We start from the raw sequence: 17,055 nt of genomic DNA, 5'->3' as shown, positions 1-17,055 counted from the left end.
GGAGTTTTAGCTGTGTATTTTGTACCCGTTTTCAGTTCCGTTGATTACCTTGATTTGCTGCACCTGTTTTGTGTTTGTAATAGCCTCGTTTCTCCTACTTAAACCTTCTTGTGTTAGCAGGTTAGTGCGAGATATTAGGGTACTGCAGTAGCTTATATTAAGCATTCATAAGCTTAGCTGTTTAATGTAAGGTTTAAAAAATATGTATGATTAAAAAATGTGGCAAGTTTGCTTTCGTCATTGTTTGACTGTTACTCTGTCTTAATGAGGAACTGCGGTACACTTAACACAATGCATATCAAATTTGTATTTTAACAGTTTAAATATACTTTAACTTAGAAAAGGGAAAAAAAAGAATAAAGAAACTTAAATTTGTCAAGTTTGCTGATGATTTTTTTGTAAAAGCAAACTGAATATGTGCATTGTGTGGTGAACGCAGCAGTGGTCTCTCTTTCTTTACTACAAACTTCTGCCTATGCTTTTCTATCTATTTCTTTCTTAGTCTACATATCTTAAATTATTTTAAGTATTAGTAAGGACTATAACTTCATAAAAAGAACCATATTAAACTATTATGAACTGAGGAAAATTATGAAAATAAGCATATCTGTGAACACCCTTGTTTATAGTTAGCTTTAGCTTACCTACCTCATTGCTAGCTCACTAGCTAGTATTTTTGTTTGTTTATTAGGATTTTAACATCATGTTTTACACTTTGGTTACATTCATGACAGGTACGGTAGTTACTCATTACACAAGATTCATCAGTTCACAAGGTTATATCGAACACGGTCATGGACAATTTAGTATCTCCAATTCACCTCACTTGCATGTCTTTGGACTGTGGGAGAAAACTGGAACACCCGGAGGAAACCCACGTGGACACGGTGAGAACATGCAAACTTCACACAGAAAGGACCCGGACCGCCCCACCTGGGGATCGAACCCAGGACCTTTTTGCTGTGAGGCGACAGTACCCACTTAGCATTGCATTGATTCAGATGCATTTAATATCAGAATATTTAGAATATTCTGAAGAGCAGAGACTTTATAACAAAATGCTACTAAACCTGATTATTTTTTTTATGTTAAACTGAAGGGATAAGTGCAGTTACTTGAGTCTCTTGCAGTCTGATATTTGTTTCTGCAAAGGTTACTTTTGTTGAATGTACAGGGAACTTGTAGGTATTTATGTAAAGATGAAAGGTTTTACTCACTGTATTGTCTGCCTAAACTACATTAAATTAATGGGAATTAAGAAAAGAAAAGAAAACTGCATGATTAATTCAGTTAAAACACAAGTTTGCTTGTGTTTAATCTGATAAATTTAATGTTGTTTCCAGTTTGATTCCACTGACATCCTTTATGCAGTAAATGTATGTGATAATAACAGTGTAATTTAACATAACTTGCTTAATAACAGTTAACGTTGGAGCTGTGACAATGTCAGTATTAGATATTTATTTATTCGGATTTTAACGTCATGTTTTACACACTTTTTGGTTACATTCATGACAGAACAGGTAGTTTTCATTACACAAGATTCATCGGTTCACAATTTTAATGTTAAGCACAGTCATGGTTAATTTTGTATCTCCAGTTCACTTCCCTGCATGTCTTTGGACTGTGGGAGGAAACCCACGGAGAGAACATGCAAACTCCATACAGAAAGGACCCAGACTGCCCTACCTGCGGACTGAACCCAGAACCTTCTTGCTGTGAGGCGACAGTGCTACCTACTGAGCCACCGTGCCGCCCTGGTGTTAGATAAGTACTGTCATTAGTCATTGCCCAGGTATTTGATATTGGATTGGAAATGACAAAACATTGTATTGTACCACAGTCTTTTTAACAAAAGCATTAGTTTAATATATTATTTAAATTAATATTACAAATGAATGAATGATTCCTTTCGGCTGCTTCTGTTTGGGGTTGCCACAGCAGGCCATTCCTCCACATGGTTGATTTGATGCAGTCTTTATACCAGATGCCCTTCCTGATGCACCCTTATTTACCTGGACATGGGACTATGGGTGCCCTGATACTGTATATGTTGCTTCAATGGCTAGGTTCATGTAGCTCCATTCACCATCTGTATTTGTGAACCCAGCCCGGGATTTAAACCCATGGAACTAACACTGCTGTTATCAGCCGCTTGGCTTTTACCATTACACCACACATTACAAATAAGATGGAAATATCTAAAGAATACAATATTAGCTGCGTCCGGAATCGCATACTTCCATACTCAATAGTACGCGAAATGAGGACGCGAGAGCGGTTAGTATGTCCGAATACATAGTATACACAAAGAGGTACGCGAGAAGTACCCGGATGACCTACAGTGTATCACAAAAGTGAGTACACCCCTTACATTTCTGCAGATATTTAAGTATATCTTTTCATGGGACAACACTGACAAAATGACACTTTGACACAACGAAAAGTAGTCTGTGTGCAGCTTATATAACAGTGTAAATTTATTCTTCCCTCAAAATAACTCAATATACAGCCATTAATGTCTAAACCACCGGCAACAAAAGTGAGTACACCCCTTAGTGAAAGTTCCTGAAGTGTCAATATTTTGTGTGGCCACCATTATTTCCCAGAACTGCCATAACTCTCCTGGGCATGGAGTTTACCAGAGCTTCACAGGTTGCCACTGGAATGCTTTTCCACTCCTCTATGACGACATCACGGAGCTGGCGGATATTCGAGACTTTGCGCTCCTCCACCTTCCGCTTGAGGATGCCCCAAAGATGTTCTATTGGGTTTAGGTCTGGAGACATGCTTGGCCAGTCCATCACCTTTACCCTCAGCCTCTTCAATAAAGCAGTGGTCGTCTTAGAGGTGTGTTTGGGGTCATTATCATGCTGGAACACTGCCCTGCGACCCAGTTTCCGGAGGGAGGGGATCATGCTCTGCTTCAGTATTTCACAGTACATATTGGAGTTCATGTGTCCCTCAATGAAATGTAACTCCCCAACACCTGCTGCACTCATGCAGCCCCAGACCATGGCATTCCCACCACCATGCTTGACTGTAGGCATGACACACTTATCTTTGTACTCCTCACCTGATTGCCGCCACACATGCTTGAGACCATCTGAACCAAACAAATTAATCTTGGTCTCATCAGACCATAGGACATGGTTCCAGTAATCCATGTCCTTTGTTGACATGTCTTCAGCAAACTGTTTGCGGGCTTTCTTGTGTAGAGACTTCAGAAGAGGCTTCCTTCTGGGGTGACAGCCATGCAGACCAATTTGATGTAGTGTGCGGCGTATGGTCTGAGCACTGACAGGCTGACCCCCCACCTTTTCAATCTCTGCAGCAATGCTGACAGCACTCCTGTGCCTATCTTTCAAAGACAGCAGTTGGATGTGACGCTGAGCACGTGCACTCAGCTTCTTTGGACGACCAACGCGAGGTCTGTTCTGAGTGGACCCTGCTCTTTTAAAACGCTGGATGATCTTGGCCACTGTGCTGCAGCTCAGTTTCAGGGTGTTGGCAATCTTCTTGTAGCCTTGGCCATCTTCATGTAGCGCAACAATTCGTCTTTTAAGATCCTCAGAGAGTTCTTTGCCCTGAGGTGCCATGTTGGAACTTTCAGTGACCAGTATGAGAGAGTGTGAGAGCTGTACTACTAAATTGAACACACCTGCTCCCTATGCACACCTGAGACCTAGTAACACTAACGAGTCACATGACATTTTGGAGGAAAAATGACAAGCAGTGCTCAATTTGGACATTTAGGGGTGTAGTCTCTTAGGGGTGTACTCACTTTTGTTGCCGGTGGTTTAGACATTAATGGCTGTATATTGAGTTATTTTGAGGGAAGAATAAATTTACACTGTTATATAAGCTGCACACAGACTACTTTTCATTGTGTCAAAGTGTCGTTTTGTCAGTGTTGTCCCATGAAAAGATATACTTAAATATCTGCAGAAATGTGAGGGGTGTACTCACTTTTGTGATACACTGTACTTATTGGGCAGCCATGTTTGAGTATGCAAGCGATGCACACTTGCGGTCCGTTAATGTATCCCATAATGCAACTGGAGCTGCGTAGGCGTTCGAAGCGTAATAAGAAACAAGAAAGATAGCGGAAAACGGAGTCCTCTGTTCACAAGTGTAAGTAAGATAAATAAAATAAAACATTTTAAAGACGAATAAATAACAAAAAGACGATAAATATCCAAAAGTTTGGCGAGTGGGGTTTGTAATGAGTCTGTAACCATGGTATGGTGATATTACGTCATCACTTGACGTTGGAAAGATGGCGGATGTAGTGCATAGCAGTGTTGTGTGCATACTGCATACTTCTGTACTGGAAGTATGTACTTTTTTACCGGCAGAGTAGTGCATACTTCCTCCAATCTAGTACGTACTCTCTAAGTATGCGATTCCGGACGCAGCTATGGTCAAAACAAATCACAGTCCAGGCCTCATAAGCTTTTCAATATAATTACTGCTAACAAATAGAAACATGACACACTCTGGTGCTAAATAGTGAGCAATTAATGATAACTAACGTTGTGGGGCAGAAAAAAAATCCATTGCTATAATTGACGTTTGACCGCTTGAGGGAAGATTTTTACCCCATTCTGCTTTAGAAAAGCAAACATATTCTTTAGAAGTGTTTATTGGCTGACTGGATTTCACTGTTTTATGCATTTAGAAAACTTAATTTAAAAGTGACTCCACAAATTCTTGAGCTGTTAAGTTAGTGTAGTACGTATGAGAACACAGTTCAGAGTGCAGCATGACCTGTGCTATCATTAGTATTAGATCTGATGAGCCACAGCTGCGCCTCCTCTGCTTCATTTCAGTCCAGTGACAGCAAGCTAATGAAGAACTGAACACCTTTGCAGTGTTGCTTTCAATGTCAGGAAGCAATCTGTCTGTGCCACCTTCTGGACATGAAATGATGTGAGAGCATGTTAAAGAAAAGGACGTCCATTCTAGAATAACTAACCATCCAGTAAAATAATGAACCAGATGAGCATTGATAGTAAAGCAAATAATAAATAGGTTTTGCTGGTCGGCAGACAGTAATAAAACAAATCTCACACATAATGGCTGATTTTTTTTTTTTTTTTTTTTCAATTTTGTTTAATTACTTAACAAATATGATTGAAGTATACATGTGTTGATAAAAAATCCACGAAAAGAAGTAGAAGTGGAAAAAAAACTGATTGTAACCATTATCATATTACTTATTAATGTGTAGGAAGAAATTTTAGCAGTCCCACCCATTGGTTACCCCATTTTTTTCACAATAGACAACATACACTGATCAGCCATAACATTGCCACATATACAAATTGCCATGGTGATGGTGGACGCTGGCGCATTTGGCTGCCGCTACCGTTACCGTATTTTACCGTATTTTACCGTATTTTATTGTATTTTTATCGTTTTTCGTTTTCATCTTTTTACACACCTTGTGGATCTATTTCTTTTAAGTTACTTTTGATACTTTTATTTGTGCTTTTGATACTTTTTGTTCTTTCTACTGTACATCGCGTCTGCGGCTGGTGGTGAACGGTGGATGAGTTTTCCTGGGATCGGCACGATGTTGAACTATTCCGTTGACCAGCTGAGGAAGTTCAACAATTACACTACTCCATCGTGTATTTCAGTCATCAAACAGCTTGGACTCCTTCGCCGGCCTCGTTATATTCACAGGGGCTCCCGGAGAAAGCTTGTTTATCTTCGAAACGGTAACGCTATTCCGTCCTTCTGGTCAGCCGTGCGCACTGTCGCTCCGCAAACACGTCATCAGAGCGCTGCTGCCTTGCACACCAGTAGCGGTGTAGTCTCCATGACAACGCTGTCCACGGAGTGGGATGGGAAACGCGGAGTGGACTTAGCAAATCTCCGTTCTCTTCCTCGTTCCTCACAGCCAACTACACAACAATACCACTTGAAAATGGCATTGCTTAATGTTCGTTCACTCAACACAAAAAGTACTGTACTCAGTGAATTTATATCTGACAGTGAACTAGACTTTTTCTGTCTCACTGAAACTTGGCATAAACCCTTGGATTATTTTACGTTAAATCAGACCACGCCAATGGGATACTCGTATATTGATGAACCTCGTATGGAAGGGCGAGGTGGTGGTGTTGCTGCAGTCTATAGGGATGATATTAAAATAACCACTTTGTCTTTTCCTGCTGCTCTTTCTTTTGAACACCTGGCTTTCAAGTTGTCAGGGCCTTCTCCTCTGGTCACTGCTGTAGTTTATCGTCCGCCACAGCCAAACGCTTCCTTTCTCTCTGATTTTTCAGATTTTTTAACCCAGCTTAGTGCCCTCTCATCCTCTGTACTGCTTATGGGTGATTTTAACATCCATATTGATGACAACAACTGTAAATTTGCCAGGGAATTTTTGGAATTGTTACAGTGTTTTAATTTCACACAACATATACATTTTCCAACTCATAAAAAAGGTCATACTCTTGACCTTGTCTGCTCTACTGGTGTCCTAGTTCATCAGCCGTCCAGCCATGACCTTACTGTCTCTGATCATTTGACAATCATCATGGACATTGAGGTCACTAGGCCCATCACTAGAGCTAAACGTAAAATATCCTTCAGGAATCTTCAATATATCTCTCCCTCTGCTTTCTCAGATTATCTTGTTAAAAAGATGTCTGTCTGTCCTGTACTGTCTAGTAATTCATCTGACCTTGTCGATTACTATAATGACATACTCGCCTCATGTCTTGATGAGCTGGCTCCTTTGAGAACCAAATTTGTTTCATTTAGTCATTCCGCACCATGGTACACAATTGAGCTTCACCAAATGAAATCCCGTAAACGCCAGCTTGAAAGACTTTATAAGAAAACCGGTCTAACAGTACATTATCAGATTTATTCTGATTATCTTCAACATTACAAAGACGCTCTTACGGCAGCCCGATCCACTTACTATTCCGAACTCATACATGCTGGATCAACAAATCCTAAGACTCTCTTTTCCACAATAAATAAACTTCTCAAACCAGTTGACAATACTACCAATTCCTTTACAGTTGACAAGTGTAACTCTTACCTCTCATTTTTTCAAACAAAAGTTGAGAATATCCACAATTTTCTGACAGTTTCCCCTGTCATCTCTGTTTCTCCGCCTATCTCATCTCAATTTATTACCCAGCCTCTGTCTCAGTTCTCACCTGTGTCTCTTTTGGACCTATCTGAGATCTTAACAGGGATGCGAAGCTCCACTTGTGTTTTGGATCCTGCTCCATCAAAACTTGTTAAGGGTTGTTTTCCAGTTATCTCATCACTTATCACAGAGATAATCAATTCCTCTCTTAGTTCTGGCTCAGTCCCTCAATCACTCAAATTGGCTGCTGTTACTCCCATACTTAAAAAACCTGGACTTGACTCTAACATTATGAGTAACTTTCGGCCCATTTCCAATCTTCCATTTCTGTCGAAAATACTGGAACGTGTTGTTGCCTCACAGCTCAAAGATCACCTAAATTCCAATAATCTATTTGAATCATTTCAGTCTGGTTTCCGCCCCCAGCACAGCACTGAGTCAGCCCTCCTCAAAGTCACAAATGACCTTCTTCTTTCCTCAGACTCTGGACAAATTAATATTCTCGTCCTCCTTGATCTTACTGCAGCTTTTGACACCATTAATCACTCCATTCTTCTGTCCCGCCTTGAATCCTCTGTCAACATCACTGGTACTGCCCTTTTGTGGTTAAGGTCATATCTCATAAACAGACAACAGTTTGTTAATATCAACAATTGTAGTTCTGCCATTGCTCCACTGTCCCAAGGCGTTCCCCAAGGCTCAGTGTTAGGTCCCCTTTTGTTTATTCTTTATATGCTCCCCCTTGGTGACATCATACGTCGGCATGGTTTACATTTCCACTGCTATGCTGATGATATTCAGCTTTACATCTCCTCCAAATCCATTAATACTGAACTTCACTCCACTCTGACAAATTGCATCACTGAAATGAAATTGTGGATGAAAGCTAATTTCCTCAAATTAAACTGTGAAAAATCAGATATGATCATCGTAGGTCCTACAACCCTGGCAAAAACCACAAAAAATTTTCAAATTACCATTGATAATGACACTTTGTCTCCGTCTTCTAACATCCGAAATCTTGGTGTAATTTTTGATAGCAACCTCTCTTTTGACCGCCATGTAAATCACATCACCAAAACTGCTTTCTTTCATCTAAAAAACATAGCACGTCTACGTCCATCACTCTCCTTTTCTGCCGCCGAAACCTTGATTCATGCTTTTATTACATCCAGAATTGATTATTGCAATAGCATCCTTTATGGTACATCTAACAAAATCCTAAAAAAACTTCAGTATATCCAGAATTCAGCTGCTCGCCTCCTTACTCATACTCGCTCCCGTGATCATATTACACCTGTTCTACAAAAACTTCATTGGCTTCCCGTTGCTCAACGCATTCAATTCAAAATTCTTCTATTCACTCACAAGGCTCTCCATAATCAGGCCCCATCCTACCTCACCGACCTGCTCCATCAGCACATTCCCTCCCGTAGCCTTCGCTCTTCTGAGGCTAACCTACTGTCCATACCCTCTAGGACCAAGCACCGGACCTGGGGTGACAGGGCCTTTTCCATAGCTGCTCCATCTTTATGGAATGCTCTCCCCAAACACCTACGAGATTGTCCTGACCTGTCCAAATTCAAGTCACTTCTCAAAACTCATCTATTCAGAGTGGCATTTAACTTGTAACAACACAAAATAAATGCTTTTATTTTTGCTATTCTTTTTAATAGTTTTTATACTTAGATCACGACAGAAATGTGAAGTCCTAGATCCTAAAACTTGTAAAGTTTTCAGTTTCCTGATTGCATGTAAATCTGTCCTGTTTCTGTCTAATTTTAAGAAATTGTTCTATATTTGTTGTTCTCTCTCATAATTTAGCTAATTTTTAATGAACTGTCTTATGCTGCTCTCTTTGTTTTTATCTTAATTATTCTTGATGTTGATGTACTATTTTGATTTTGTACTATGATTTGTATGGTGTATGTACGTATTTGTTTTGATTATTTGTCTTATGTAAAGCGTCTTTGAGTATCTTGAAAAGCGCTATATAAATAAAATGTATTATTATTATTAAAACCACCTCCTTGTTTCTACACTCACTGTCCATTTTATCAGCTCCACTTACCATATAGAAGCACTTTGTAGTTCTACAATTACTGACTGTAGTCCATCTGTTTCTCTGCATATCTTTTTAGCCTGCTTTCACCCTGTTCTTCAATGGTCAGGACCCGCACATGACCACCACAGAGCAGGTATTATTTAGGTGGTGGATCATTCTCAGCACTGCAGTGACACTGACATGGTGGTGGTGTGTTAGTGTGTGTTGTGCTGGTATGAGTGGATCAAACACAGCAGCGCTGCTGGAGTTTTTAAATACCGTGTCCACTCACTGTCCACTCTATTAGACACTCCTACCTAGTTGGTCCACCTTGTAGATGTGAAGTCAGAGACGATCGCTCATCTATTGCTGCTCTTTGAGTGGTCACAGGACGTTGCCTACGGGGCGCTGTTGGATGGATATATTTTTGGTTGGTGGACTATTCTCAGTCCAGCAGTGACCATGAGGTGTTTAAAAACTCCATCAGCACTGCTGTGTCTCATACCAGCACAACACACACTAACACACCACCACCATGTCAGTGTCACTGCAGTGCTGAGAATGATCCACCACCCAAATAATACCTACTCTGTGGTGGTCCTGGGGGAGTCCTGACCATTGAAGAACAGCATGAAAGGGGGCTAACAAAGCATGCAGAGGAACGGATGGATTACAGTCAGTAATTGTAGAACTACAAAGTGCTTCTATATCAGGGCTGCCCAATTTGGGGCCCGCGCCGTCTCTTTTTTTTTGGCCCGCCTCACTAGATCAAAGTAGCGCTTACTTTTGTCAGTAGCAGACATCAAGTAATCTATGATGACACGAGTGAGGCTGTTAATCATGGAGCGTATGAGGCAGTGGCATTGGATAAACGAACATTTAAAAACAGTATGAATATTTTTTCACCTAAATAGATTAAACCGCAGTTTGCCTCATCTGCGGATAGAGAGTGGCTGCACTAAAGGAGTACAACATCCGTCAGCATTATGAAACAAAACATGCACACCTGTTCGCAAAGTACAGTGGCGAGGAGAGAAAGGTGAATATATTAAATATTTGAATATTGATGATATATATATATATATATATATATATATATATTTTGCTTTGCATGTTTTTCTTTACAAATTTACATTTGTTCAAATATTTCTGCTCCTAAAAAGAAACATTATCTATCATCCGTTGAAATCAATAAAAGCACTGTTAATTAGAATAAACAGTAGTGATATTTTTAAATTTAATGCAATATTAAAATTAGGGTGGGAGATTTTCACGATTAATTCGAATGAACATTTTCACACGATGTTAGAAATGTGACAATCGCGATTGTTTACATACTTTATATTTTCATTAAAATACCAACATGTCACCAGTCAGAAACTAAGCAGACGCTCGCGGATTATAAATCAGGGAAAGTTTAATATAAAAAGGGCGAAAACTGTACAAAATCAGGTAGAGTCCAAAACCAGTGAAAACCAAAACAGTAAACGGAAGACAACAAGGATTATACACGCTAACGGTTAGATTCAGTAATAAGGATCGCAAACACGATCGGCAAAACGAGACACAAACAGAAGAGTTTCATTAAGATTCACTGAATCAAACACCGCTGAACTGAATCAAAACACGGAGCCGATGAGCGCGATCAGGATTGGCTGGAAAGTAACGAATTACATTTACTCGCGTTACTGTAATTGAGTAGTTTTTTTGCGTACTTGTACTTTTTAAAGTAGATTTTACAGCCTGTAATTTTACTTTTACTCAAGTAAGTTTTGTACTAAGAATTGTAATTCGCTACATTTTTAATCACATCCGTTACTGAGTAAAAAAATCGCTTCTGGGAAACTGCTGCAGTGAATTCTGCGATAGGGAGTCGGATCTTTTGTCTCGGTTCCTTTTAAAGAGCCGTATGTATGTAACGACTCCCAAATGCGAATCGGTTCCTTTATTTTGGCTTAAAGGGCCGTTCAATAGAATCGAATCTACGACACATAATAGTGGTTAATACAGTTTGAAAGTTTTATGGGACTAAAATGACACATTACACATCCTTAAATGTTTAAAATGTTGTATCCACCCCCCAAATCACAAAAGGACAAAATCAAAGCTGAGCTGAGTGACCCGTGTAGATACTGATACAGACTCACTCAGTGGTGGAAAAAGCACAGTGTTCCTTTTAAGAAACCTGTAAAGAACTTTTTGTAGTTTTTTTTCCTAATGTAAGGAGGTTCTGCTGAACATTATTTAAAATAAAAGTTGTTTGTGAGCTATTCTTAGATATAGATAGATTTACATTTTCAGCATTTAGCAGACGCTTTTATCCAAAGCGACTCACACAATGAGCGGAACACGATGAGCAATTGAGGGTTAAGGGCCTTGTCAGGGACCCAACAGTGGTTACTTGGTGGTGGCGGGGCTTGAACCGGCAACCTTCTGTTTACTAGTCCAGTACCTTAACCACTGAGCTATCACTGACCAGATAGATAAGGATATAGATAATTTAGATCTATTTTGTTTTAATTATTGTTAATTATTGTGATATCGTTATTGTTATAAAGTTTGAGTCCCTTAAAAGGATAATTATAGGTGGTGCTGTTACTATTTTTGCACTTCTGCAGCCTTTAATTACAATGCAAAAAAAGTAATTTGAGTCTAATTTTAATTGCATTATACAAGAACAAAAAAAATCGAAATCGTAATCGACAATCGGGTATAATCTTAAAATAATCGAGATTTTTTTTTTTTTGCAAAATCGCCCAGCCCTACCCCCAATCACAAGAGGACAAAATGAAAGCTGAGCTGAGTGATTACTTGAGGTCCCCCAGTGTAGTTACTGATACACTAACTTCATTGGTGGAAACAGTAAACAGGCTTGTGTTTCTTTTAAGAAATCTGTAAAGAACTTTTTGTAGTTTTGCACTTTTCTTAATGTAAGGAGGTTCTGCTGCACATTACTTAAAGTGAGTTGTTTGTGAGCTGTTCCTAAAAAGCATATAGCTAATTAAGATTTCTATTTTGTTTTAATTATTGTTAATTGTTATATTGTTATTGTTATAAAGTTTGAATCCCTTAATTATAGGTGGTGCTGTTACTATTTTTACACTTCTGCAGTCTTTTAAATTAAAATGCAAAAAAAAGTCTTTTTTTCAATTGCATTATACAAAAACAACAACAACAAAAAAACACAATCAGAATCTTTTTTTTTTTGCAATATCGCCCAGCCCTAGTTAAAATAACTTTTAGTTTTGGCCCGTGGCCCCTCACTGAGATAAAATTTTGGCCCCTTATAAGGAATTATTTGGGCACCCCTGTTCTATATGGTAAGTGAAGCTGATAAAATGGACAATGTGTGTAGAAACAAGGAGGTGGTTTTAATGTTATGCTTGTTGTATTAGATTAGTTTAATTAGATGTTCTGCTTTATTGCCATCATGGGTTAAACTGAGCTGCTGATTTAGTAGGGGTTGTTTTTGGTGTGTTCCATAATGGCCATTACTGCTAGCCACGTCTCCTCAGCGGTTGGAAGGATCTGGTCGGCAGGCAGGATGAATCCGTATCGGCCAGTGTCTCTAAGCTCAAAGGTGTAGGAGTACTTAATGCCCTGGTCGTAAGTCCAGTCGGTGGTGGTTCCACTGGCTTGATCTGAGGAAAGTGATTGACAGATTAAATAATTTTGGCAGCTAATCCTCTACAATAAACAATAAATCATTGTTTTATTACACTATATATAGATATGAAATGCTTTTACCAGCGTTTCCCTCACTAATAACTGATTTAACTAGCCAAGCTTATGACTTTGAGAGAGTTTGGGGTTCCCAGCCCTGGTACTCAAATACCCTGATGTTGCACATTTTAGTGTTTTACTTACTCTAATACATCCAGGTCAACAAAAAAGCCATAATAATTAATTTTTTGATTTAAGTGTTTGTCATATGCAGGACAGAGTAATTCCAGAACCAGGTTTGGGAAAACAATGAACAGGTGTTTGAAATGGAAATTTAATTTAGCTGGTTAAAGGAATGCAAAGTACTTTTTAAATGAATTAAATCAAATCAATTCGGCATTCGAGTGGCACAGCGGTGTAATATGCTAGCCTACCACAGTGTATTAGACTGCTGTGCCACCAAGTGCACTGACCTAATGTTCTGATGCCAATACGAGACTATTTGTTCTACGTACAGATGGTGGCGATGGTGCTGCCAAATGTGTAGCTTGTGCCATACAGTTTCTTCAACTCTGTGGTCGCCTTTAATGCAAGGTCATCCTGTAAAATTAGAACAAAGTGAGCAATCAAGCATCATGTAACATGATGAAACTGATGTTTTTAGGGTCTCACCAGCTCTTTTTCATCCTTGCAGGGAGTGCTGGTGTCACCGTAGGGATAGAGCAGCATCTGAGAGTAGCTATGGATGGTCAGAAACACCTTGAGGTTGCCATGCGCGTGAACAAAGTCCACAATGGCCTTGATCTCAGGCTCTGAGTGAGCGCTAGGTCCACGGTAGGTCTCAGAGCAAGGGTTGTTACTGGAACCAGCACCTGTGGGTATAGGATCAAAGCAATTAGGACCTACAGGCTTTAGGTACTCCAAGGAATTCATAATCTTCATCTCTTAATCTTTATGGTTTTGTATGTACCTGCAAATCCAGTTCCCCAGTTTCTATTGGGATCAACACCAACACATGTGGAACCAGGGTTGATCCTTCTCGTTTTACGCCACATGCGATTCTACAGATATTAAAGAAATTAAGTCTGGGTCAGTGACATTTAAAGGTAATGTCAATGATGCACTTAAAGTATTTCATTGGCTTCTCAGGATTTACTATAAGTAGACAATTTGGGAGTGCATGAATGTCCCAATGGTGTCATGTATATATATACTTAAGACTTACAGAGGTGTGAGTGTACTCATATCCATCAGGATTGGTGACAAGCTCCAGAAAAATGTCATACTTGTCCAGAATGGCAGTAAGAGCAGCATCACGTCCATAATCATTCACAATCTACACAAGGAAGCATGAATTAGTCTTTAGTTGGGGCAAAAATGAATACACAGCTGTGTGTATTTAAGACATTTGTAATGAAAATAGATTTTTAAAACCTTTTTTGCAAACCAAGTTCCACTGGCTGGTGTGATCCACTCTCTAGCATGAATACCAGTGTCAATCCAAATACCAGGGTGGTTAGCACCAGTGCTAAACTACATAATAAATTAGTAAATATTAATAAACAATAATTGATCCATAAATACACATGGTCCATGTCTTTTAATATTTGTTGATGTTTACCAATATGAACTTACTTTAAGTACATTCAGTGGACGGCCCTCGTAACTCTGACCAATCACTATTTTGCTCACTAATGTAGGGTTCTCTTCTACCAGCATGTCCATGAAGCTGTAGATCTAACAATCACAACAATGTATCATTGACATTCAAGAAAAAATGATTTGAATAAATGAAAACAGACCCGCCCAACTTTTTTTTCAATCCAGCACATTAAACCACTACTGCAGTTACCTCATTCAGTGTGTGGTAGTTGGTGTAATCGTAATCATTAGTGGTTCTGGGCTGAACAGCACGAGACCTAATCATCACACGATGCTCAGTGTCCAGAAGATCCTTCAGGTAAAAGAATTACATGTTATCGTAAATCATGAGTCCATGCAGGCAGAAAAATTGGGTATTCTGGGACATCTATCAGTATCCTAAATCTACTCAGTGTAATGTGATGAGCTATATTTACCTGAAGATCCAGAATCATGACCTGATAGTTGATCAGGTTGTACCTCAGAAAAGCTTTTACAATCTGCAGGCTGTGGAAGGGAACACGGACATCAACAGAAAGAGACTTGTGAACTGGTTCCATCCAGAAATCCAGCTGCACACAAAATATCAAATGGACATTCAGTACACAAACTATAAAAAAATGTAATTTAATTCATTTTATCATTGAAAATAAAATAAAACATATGAAGTATTTTACCTTTAGATGTTCTAGCTCGGACAGATCTTTTAAAAGATTGATCTGCGCCTTATCTGCAGCAGTAATCCGAAGAACTTGGTGTCTATATAGTATACAGGATAATACAGGAAACATTTGTATTTACTTATTAATTTTTACCATATTTTTTACCATATGAAATGTGTATACACACTGGATGGCAGAATGTTTGTGGACATCTGATCATGGGCTTGTCATGGACATGATCATGAACATCCCATTCTAAAACAATGGGCATTAAAACGGAGTTGGCCTTTGCGACCTTCACGCTTCTGTGAAGGCTTCCACAACATATTAAAATGGGTCTGGGATATTTTATTTTTATTTTACTCCACCACTATTATCACAACACCAATTTAGGGTAATCTATTTTAAATAAATAGACTGTCCTCTATTATATACAGTTTAAATGATTTGTAGAATCTATTTGATTGGTTCAGTGTGCACCAACATCTTACTATGACCCTTTTATATGGTTTTCCCCCTTGACTGGTCATCTATTTGTATATGATAGAATTATCAACTAATATGACACAGTAAAAGCTTGGTGTACATAATAACCAAGTCATTAAGAATCAATCAGTATGTTATTGTCAAAAACAGCATGATACACATGTTAAATCTTCATGTTTCAAACATCTTTACAATGAATTACTGTAAGATAATAATCCTTTAATACATCAAAAGTCTAGAATTGTATGGACATCAGAATGTATAAAGAAACCTACCCCTCAAAGGTCTCCTTGCCACAAACAGCGGCAAACAGAGCTGCCAAAACTACAAGCCCCCTCATCTTGCCCCCTGGAGTTGAAATCTGTATGTGGGACTGACCTTTTATACCTGTCGGCACTGGAATTATGACCTTGGCTGGATCTGAGGTGCCAAACTGAACCGATGTTTCCGGCTGTTTGATTTCCCACATCTTGTTTATGAAGCTAAACCAAAAATAGATTTCATTAGAAGTTGTTTATTACAGTATGTGCTGTAAAAAAGTAATTGCACCCTTTGTATTGCCTTTGTTATTATTATTTCAAATATTGTGTAAAGGGGGATCGAGTTAAATAACCACACCCTCTGTTAAACACATTTTAATTATATAAGGAACAAGGTTTTTCAACACCTATTTCACCTCTCTGGTAAAGTTTTTTCCCACCTTGGTTACTTATTAACCAGTAAACCAAATTCAGTTGATCAGCCAGTTTAGCAAGTTAAACAGAGCCAGACTTTAGTCAGTCCTTTGGAATACTAATCTAACAACATGAATTTTACAGGTAGTAAAATTAGATCAGGCACTTCAAATTTTTAGGCAACACTCTGCCGTTATCTAAGATAAAATTTAAATATATTTTGTTTGGCTCTGGAAAAGGGTTTAAAGCTATTTTTATGGCTTATTTGCATATGGAAAGAAAACTTAAACTCTAAAATGTTTGGTATACTGTTTTATGGACAGAATTACACTTAATTACTGCACAAATGCACAAAAGGTATGGAAAACAAGATACTGCGTCTGGTGGTAAGACAATACAGCATATCATAGTAAGAGTAGTTACTTAGTTACACAGATACACATGGTTGTCATAATGAGATATTATGGGGCAGATTTGCTGTGTCAGGAACTTTGTAGGATGATTTTAATTTTGTATTTGTGTCATTTTATGTGCTCTCTCACCCCTGCTTAACACCATCAGTTTCTAAAATGTATGTAGTATTATGCCTTTCCTTCTCTGTACCTCTCCGAGTTCAAACACAGCTTTCTGCAATGGTGGGCTGACATTTAAGTCTGATGCATGTCCTGACTTGCACTTATTAAGAAATTGGTAACATGCATTTTGTATTAGAAAATTCTTAAGGCATCAAATGTAAGGTTATCTGTCCATCACCTGAAGATCAGAAAA

At 38.7% G+C, this 17,055-nt stretch overlaps 1 protein-coding gene across 1 annotated transcript; it reads right to left on the bottom strand.

Moving 5' to 3' along the window:
- Positions 1-12,387: 12,387 nt before the first annotated feature.
- On the bottom strand, positions 12,388-15,953 carry LOC134319089 (carboxypeptidase A1-like). The gene is made up of 11 exons (XM_063000082.1): positions 15,889-15,953; positions 15,143-15,224; positions 14,903-15,037; positions 14,677-14,778; positions 14,460-14,561; positions 14,259-14,357; positions 14,050-14,160; positions 13,795-13,885; positions 13,497-13,696; positions 13,340-13,424; positions 12,388-12,802 (listed from the first exon to the last, which is right to left on the bottom strand). The coding sequence occupies exons 1-11, from the start codon at positions 15,951-15,953 to the stop codon at positions 12,615-12,617; spliced, it is 1,260 nt and encodes a 419-aa protein (XP_062856152.1). The 3' UTR covers positions 12,388-12,614.
- Positions 15,954-17,055: the final 1,102 nt, after the last annotated feature.

This window comes from Trichomycterus rosablanca, chromosome 8, assembly GCF_030014385.1.
Source record: "Trichomycterus rosablanca isolate fTriRos1 chromosome 8, fTriRos1.hap1, whole genome shotgun sequence".
Classification (NCBI taxonomy): domain Eukaryota; kingdom Metazoa; phylum Chordata; class Actinopteri; order Siluriformes; family Trichomycteridae; genus Trichomycterus; species Trichomycterus rosablanca.
The sequence above is the reverse complement of the archived record's forward strand: the minus strand, read 5'-3'. Positions and strand labels throughout refer to the sequence as shown.